The sequence below is a fragment of the Eurytemora carolleeae genome, unplaced genomic scaffold, assembly GCF_000591075.1.
Source record: "Eurytemora carolleeae unplaced genomic scaffold, Eaff_2.0 scaffold124, whole genome shotgun sequence".
In the NCBI taxonomy this organism is placed as follows: Eukaryota; Metazoa; Arthropoda; class Copepoda; order Calanoida; family Temoridae; genus Eurytemora; species Eurytemora carolleeae.
The window spans coordinates 277,266-284,634 of record NW_019396953.1 but is presented as its reverse complement, the minus strand read 5'-3'; the positions used below and the strand labels follow the sequence as shown (position 1 = coordinate 284,634).

Genomic DNA, 7,369 nt, shown 5'->3' with positions numbered 1-7,369 from the left:
GATCATTTTGTTCTTAATTTTAATATTGATTTTTTTAGTTGGTGTAATATACTTTAAAAAACATTAAAATTACATAACTCTAGTGCTCCATTGGTGACCTAATATTGTGCTTTGCTTACGAAAAACAGTTACTTTTATTCATTCTTTGGGTTTTTTACTTTATTTTACATTGACTGATTTGAAAGTTTAAAAGGTCATGTAATCCACTTTTGATTCTAGAATCAAATTAAGTAAAAATTGATCTTTTGATGGCTTTTATCGATTAAGATTGAATGTAAAAAACTTTTAAAGAAATAAAATGTATGGAATAGAATTTGAATTAAACTGGTTTGCAGTATTAACTTCAAACTTATTATTTCATTCTATGCATTCTTCAGATTTGGTTCGTAAAAATTTGAAATATTTGATGATGTCATGTATTCAATTTTATCTATTATTTAGGGAAGACAACTTGAATATGAACACCCTATTGCCTGCATAGAAGTAATTATTTGTTAATAGCATGATTCAAACAAATTAAACTATATTAATAAAGAAAACTCTGTCTTGCAATAAATTTAAATTTATTATTTTTATATTTAATATGACATCATATTGTATCTTTCTTATCGACATTTTCTTCTCTAAAAAAGTACACAGAGACCAAATCTTAAAAATGGAAAGAAGTAGTTGAACTACGTAGACTTAATTGAACCACTTCTTTTATGCGACCAGCTCAAGTTGAATAGAAGTGTTACAGATAAACAAATAGAAAATCCTCAGCGGGATTCATATTTTAAAAAAAGCAAGGACAACAATAATTCGGGTTTTTATCAATTTAGATTTAAGATTTCAGAAACCTAGACCAGGATGCAGATAAGGAAAGGATCTGATGAAACTTTTATAATCCATCAAAATTTCCCAATAAGGTTCAAATTCACAAGCTAAATTTTCTAATCCGGTTGCTAAGATTGAAAAAACTCAGTTCCTTTACAATTACATAATTGTAAATTTATCATTTTTATAATTAAAAAAAATGTAAGAAAAATATCAATTAAGGTAAAAAAGTATTACTTTTAATTATTGTAAAATAAGATGCTATGTACTTATTAATAAAATGGAGAAAGCTCAATGAGTCAAACATTTAAAGAAAAGAAGGATTTATTTTTATATAAAGACGAGAAATGTACAAACGGGTTTTTAATGTTTTTTTAGAAAAATGGAGAGAGCCTGCCAGTGTACCTGACCTAGTAGAATACTAAAGTTAAAGTGATATTTTGTGAATTGTTAAACCCTAGATGCCGTGTATATGAGTGCCCATCCATATAGCGGAGGGGGGCATCTTCAGAATGGAAGATCCTTCAGCCCCCCTGTCCGGCCTCAATATAGTTCAAGTGGGGGCAGTGCTCCGCCCTCCCTGCCAGATAGGTTTAATATCTCCCCCTCCCCCTCACAAGGTACAAGGGCCCACGTCAAACTAAAATAAATTAAACAAGATTGAAATCTTATAAAATTTTTAATCATAAGTCTTCGTATTGAAGAGCTATTGAGAAAATCAAAAACGTTTTGAATTTAAAATTATAACTTGGATAATTTAGTTTTTTTCATGATTGAGCGTAAAAACAAAACTAGAGGAGCTACAAGGTCCAAAGTCGTAGCAGTAATTTGCTGAAATTTGACCTTTTCCTTCTGTCTAGTTTGCCGTGAGAGGGGGGATTTGATTGTTAAGTTTCAAATATGGATAAATAATATTTTACTTCGCTTATAATTGTTTTTAATTCTCATTTTGCTAATGCAACAACAGAAGCCATACCAACTTAATTAATAAATAAAAAGAGAATCTTTTAAACTCAAGTTTAAGATTGGAGTTGAAGGGGGGGGGGGTAAAGAATTATTAATTATGTTTATAATTTCATTTCAGGTCGACTTAGCCTACCGCCTGATATGAGGGGGGTGAATAGCCCCCCCTCAAACTTCGGAAGGGTCCCTTGCACCCCGCCTAAGCGGGGAAGGACACCCCCACCCCAAGCACACGGTCAGGGGCGTGTCCAAAGATCTCCGCCCCCAGCAAGTTATAAAAGAGAAGGAGGAGGAGAAAAGAAGAATATTTTGTCCAGAAACATAAATGGAACATGTAAGTCAATTTTCCCAAAATATTGTATTTGTATCCTTAAATATTAGATGAGGAAAAATTGCACAAACTTTAAATGCAATAACTTATAATTTTCCCTAGTCTCTTAGAGCAGACTAAAAAAGTTGTTTATCAACATTTTATCTGAGAAAAATGCTCATAAGTTTGGGTTATTTAGTAAGAATGGAAGATGGGGGGGGGGATAAAAAACAAGGTAAAAGGAATAATTTACATCTTTCTCCCATATTTCTAATTTCCTCTGCTGAAGTTTTTTAATATGTATAATTGTAGAAATTCACTAAACCTCTCAGCCCGTTTCCTACCTCTTTTCACGAAACCTCTCAGCCTCTATTCACGAAACCTCTCAAGTCCAATTATACGAATGAAAGGGACTGTAAGTGACCCTTCATACAAAGATGACAATGCCCGATTCACAACGATACCTTGAACCCTTTAAATGATCAATAATGTGGAAGATATTGTCGTTTTTATAGATTTAAAAGTGTTTAATTGTGATAATTCCTATGTGTCATTTCAACACTTGAAATTATGCTTACTAATTAATACAGTCCCTTTAAGAGCGCATCTAATATTTACAAATAATTAGAATTTACGTATAGTAATTTGCTAAAAATAATCTGAACAAATTTTAAGAATATTAAAATAAAAGAAAAGAACGTTGATAGTTAAAAATGTTGCAAGATGGCCAACATTTTATTTTATGCTATGTTTAGTATACGTCGTTCCACTTTTTATTTACATGTACTTACTTAGATTAAGGAAACAACCAAAAATTAGAAGTACGTTCAATTTAGGATAAAATAGGCTTAATCAGTTGGCGCAATTAGAGCAAATGGGGGAGTGGAGGGGGAGTAAAAATGTATTTGAAAGGACAAAATTGAATGTTTATTATTAAATGTTTGCGCTATCAAGCCATGGAGGTATAGAGGAAGGAGTTATAAACCATTAATGCCCCCCCCCCCCCAACACTAGTTTTCTTTATAGTAAAGTTGTAAAGTTGTATTATACAGTTTATAAAAAATTTATTATGACTTTCTACTGAGTTCTTTTCAAAAAAACTTTTCTATCATTCAATTTAGAATTTGACATTTTAAAATCATTTTATATTTTGTAAAAAAATGTGATTAGCCTAAGGGTGTGTCGAGTTTTCCCCCATCATAAAATGAAACTCTGTAAGGGGGATTTCCCCCACGGTGGTTTTTATCTCCTTCACTCCCTTGGAGGGGGTAGGGGGAAAAACTGGCCTAGATTCTGAAAAATAGAGGGAGAAAAGTTACTTTTTCTCTTTTTACATCCTAGATAATGGAAATATTGATGGAAATAGTAGATCTTATAGGAAACTTGGATGGAGGGATATAAACAGAAGAAATGGGGGGATATAAACAAAAGGAGTGGGGGGATAGGTATAAACAGAAGAAGGGGGGATATAAACAGAAGGAGGGGGGGGGGTTATAAACAGAAGGGGGGATACAAACAGAAGGAGGGAGGATTTAAACAGGAGGAGGGGGGATATAAACAGAATGAGTTGGGTGGGGGGGGGGGATATAAACATGTAATAAATATAGTAGTAAACCCCATATTTGTAAACCTGGACATATATTATATTACATGATAATATCATACCCTAATTACGTTCATGAATTTTACTACGTAAAACCTATCTATACACAGAGTATTAGCATTATTTCTGATAACTACGTGCATTGGTTTGACTAGGATTTAGTTTAATTACGTAATATGTACCATAAAACCCAAAATATACATTAGTTGAACAAGATCCTCCTTTGTCTCATGTAAGAGAACATAGTGTTCGCTTGAATATATTTTGAAAGATAGATATAGACCAAAGGAATACCTAGAGCGTAGTAGTAGTATTATAGAGATCTAGTATCATCTGAGTGATACATACTAAAGAATACAACAGCGTCTTATCTGGATTGATACAGATTGAGTAGTATAGAGATCTAGTATTATCTGAGTGATACATACTAAAAGAATACAACAGCGTCTTACCTGGATTGATACAGATTGAATAGTAAAGAGATCTAGAATTATATGAGTAATATGTACTAAAGAATACAACAGCGTCTTCTCTGGATTGATAGAGACTGAGTATTGCAGAGATCTAGTATTATATGAGTAATATGTACTAAAGGATACAACAGCGTCTTATCTTGATTGATAGAAATTGAGTAGTATAGAGATCTAGTATTATCTAGTGATACCTTCTAAAGAATACAACAGCGTCTTATCTGGATTGATATAGACTGAGTATTATAGCTGACAGTCAGCACGAGTTGAAGATTGAGTTGTATCTGTATGATACATATTGAGAATACAGGATTGGAACTGATCTAAAAGAATTTATTGGATTAGGGCATTTATTACCAACAGAAGGAGGGGGAAATATGAAAAAGTGGATGGGGGGGGGGGCATTTTAGGGGGGCTGTGTGGTCTTTTCAGGACATGAGCATGCCCAATTATCAGTGGTACCCTTAAAATCTTTATCTGATCAACATTTTGGAAGATTTTTAAGTTATTGATTTATACATAAGGTTATGATAAGTAAATGACCCATAAGTGTCAATAATATTAGTTGTATGTTAAAATTATAGGAATCACAGAAAATGAAATTTAAAAGTAATCATTCGTTTTCTGTATAAAGGAATTGAGTTTTGCCTCAAACTCACATTTTCTAACCTCTATATCTTTGCAACCTGATGATGTAAGCCTTTCATATTTCAAACTTAGACTATTTGATCTAACAGAATTAATAGTTGAAATATCAAAGGTTTAGGAAAACGGGTTGCAAAGTTATAGGAATTAGAAAATCAGAGTTTGTGGCAAAAACTCAATTCCTTTGCTTAATTTTTCTAATTGTTATACGATTTGTAATGAAGATCATGTGTTTTTACAAATTAGAATATCATGAGATATTATAAAATATAAATAATATTATTGTAAATCTATAAGAAAGCAAACAGACAAATTCCGAAACAGAAAAGAGAAGTATAAAAGAGTTTATAGAGAGGGGGATTTTTTACCTAGTTCAGACATTCCCCCACCCCCTTTACCCCCATCAATAATCCCCCCGTACTTATCCACCCTTCAATTTATCCTTCTTATCCCCCTCCCTCCCCTCCCCATTTCCCTAACATCCCTCTATATCCCAGGAATCTACTAGATTTCAAAACCAAACCAGAAAAAAGTAAGTTTTAAAATTTAATTTTGAGAATTCTTTTAAGAAATATAGAAACCATTTTTATAACCTCGAATCAATTAGAAGCAAAAAATGATGTTTAAAAATAGGAATTTCCCCACTGCTTTCCCCACCCCAGGTTTTTTCCCCCCGGGCAGGGGATTTACTTTATTTCCCCAAATATGCGATATATTCAGTAAAAAAGGAATTCAATACAAAATGTCCAAAGTTAGACAATATAAGAAAAGACAGGTAGACAGATAGACAGGAAGACAAATAGATAAATAGACAGATATACAGATAGACATGCAGACATGCAGACAGAAGACTGATATACAGATTGACAAGCAGACAGATATAGAAATAAATAGATATACATATGGGAAAAATACAGATATATAGACAAATATACAAATACACAAATAGACAGAAATAGAAATAGATAGACTAGAGAGTAAATATGCAGAGAAAAAGATAGATAGACAGATGATCATTTTAGGAAAGTTTGTTAAAAAGGGACAATTCAATAATTTTTCTGCTAACGAGTTTGGAATTTTGAGTTTTGAAAAACCAGTTGTGGGCCATGATAAGCTGGGAGCTGCCGACCATAGCAGTGTTGATCAGGATGCACGGTTCGAGCCAATCCTACTGACTATATACTTTTAGTTATAGTATTATTAACCCTATTACCTCTGGGGGGGGGGTCAATTTGACCCCCCCTGTAGTTTTTTTAGAGTAAATATACAGAGAAAAAGATAGATAGACAGATAGACAGATAAATAGATAAATACGGTAGTTAGGAATTATTCAAAAAAAAAGATTATTTAAATTTCACATGAAATATTAATAATAAGTTCGAAAAAATAGATAATCTACATAAAAGGGTTAGTTTCTACAGAAATTTGATATAACTATTTGTTAAAATGTTTTCAACCTAAGTATAGGAAACCGAATCACATCTGAGTGAGTGATGAGACGAGTATTTATGTCACTATTGGAAACGGAAAAGACGACAATTAATGAGTTTCTGTCAATTTTTTCCTCTAGACTTCAGAGAGGGCCAAACCAAAGCAAAACATGCGGTTTGGATAAAACACAGAGGATGGTTGCATGGAGGAGAAATGGAGAGGGGGGGAGTACGGAAGGTAGAGGGGGGGGGGTGTAATTGAGAAATGGGAAATATACCACGTGGATTTAACAGTTCTGTCAATATTCCACAAAGCTGTGACTTTCGATCACAATTTGACCCATTAAGCATAATTTCTTAACCTTTTTTTCTGAAACACTTTTTTGTTGGTATATGCATTTTGTATGAAAAATTCGTAAGTTAAAAGATTGTTGAAATATAGAGCTAAACACGTTTGATTTCAAATACGAATGCGGAATGCTGCTCACTCTGGTTAGTCCTGGGGGATACAGTTGGATCTAAAAACCTCTGGAATAAATGAAATCGTCTTTTAATTCAGAATCGTCCATATGTATTTTATGATTTTAAATTTTGCAACTAAAACATTTCTAAAAATGTCAAAGGCACATTTCTAGAAGTGAAAGTGAAGATAGTGGAATAAAAGGAGGAAGGAAGTTAGAGTTTTGAAATGGGGCTGATGGTAATGAAATGAAGGGGGGGGGGCTGAGATTAAAGAAATTAAGAATTTAAAGGCGTGCGGTGAATAGACGGAAAAGCAAAAATAATGTATAAAAATTATTGTTTTGATTTCGATAAAGTAAACTTACGAATTTCTACTTCAAAAAGCAGAAAAGGAAATTGTAAGAATTAAAAACTTTTTAACCTAAACCCATCCACATTATTGATCAGATAAAAGTTTAAAGGTTACAGTTGTGATCGGGATTAAGGGTAAAATTGAACTCCTGACATGACAAGAGCCTTGTACAATAAATCCAAAGGGCCATGTGAGGTCACAAACAAACAGGGCAGAGTAGTCAGTATAGGTAGGTTCAGTTGTTTTTATTTTCTTCAGGAACAGACAAACAAGAAGAAAAGATGATTTTACTAATTATAAAGATGGGGGGGGGGGGGG

The 7,369-nt window shown here is 32.9% G+C and overlaps 1 protein-coding gene across 1 annotated transcript in view; it reads left to right on the top strand.

Moving 5' to 3' along the window:
• Positions 1–564: 564 nt before the first annotated feature.
• The window catches only part of LOC111710473 (NGFI-A-binding protein homolog), a 56,971-nt gene continuing 50,166 nt past the window's right edge, over positions 565–7,369 (top strand). Inside the window, exons 1-3 of the mRNA XM_023484574.1 lie at positions 565–908; positions 1,195–1,436; positions 1,901–2,113. Of these exons, the coding sequence (XP_023340342.1) occupies positions 1,289–1,436; positions 1,901–2,113 (361 nt within the window). The 5' untranslated portion in view covers positions 565–908; positions 1,195–1,288. The remainder of the gene's footprint in view (positions 909–1,194; positions 1,437–1,900; positions 2,114–7,369) is intronic.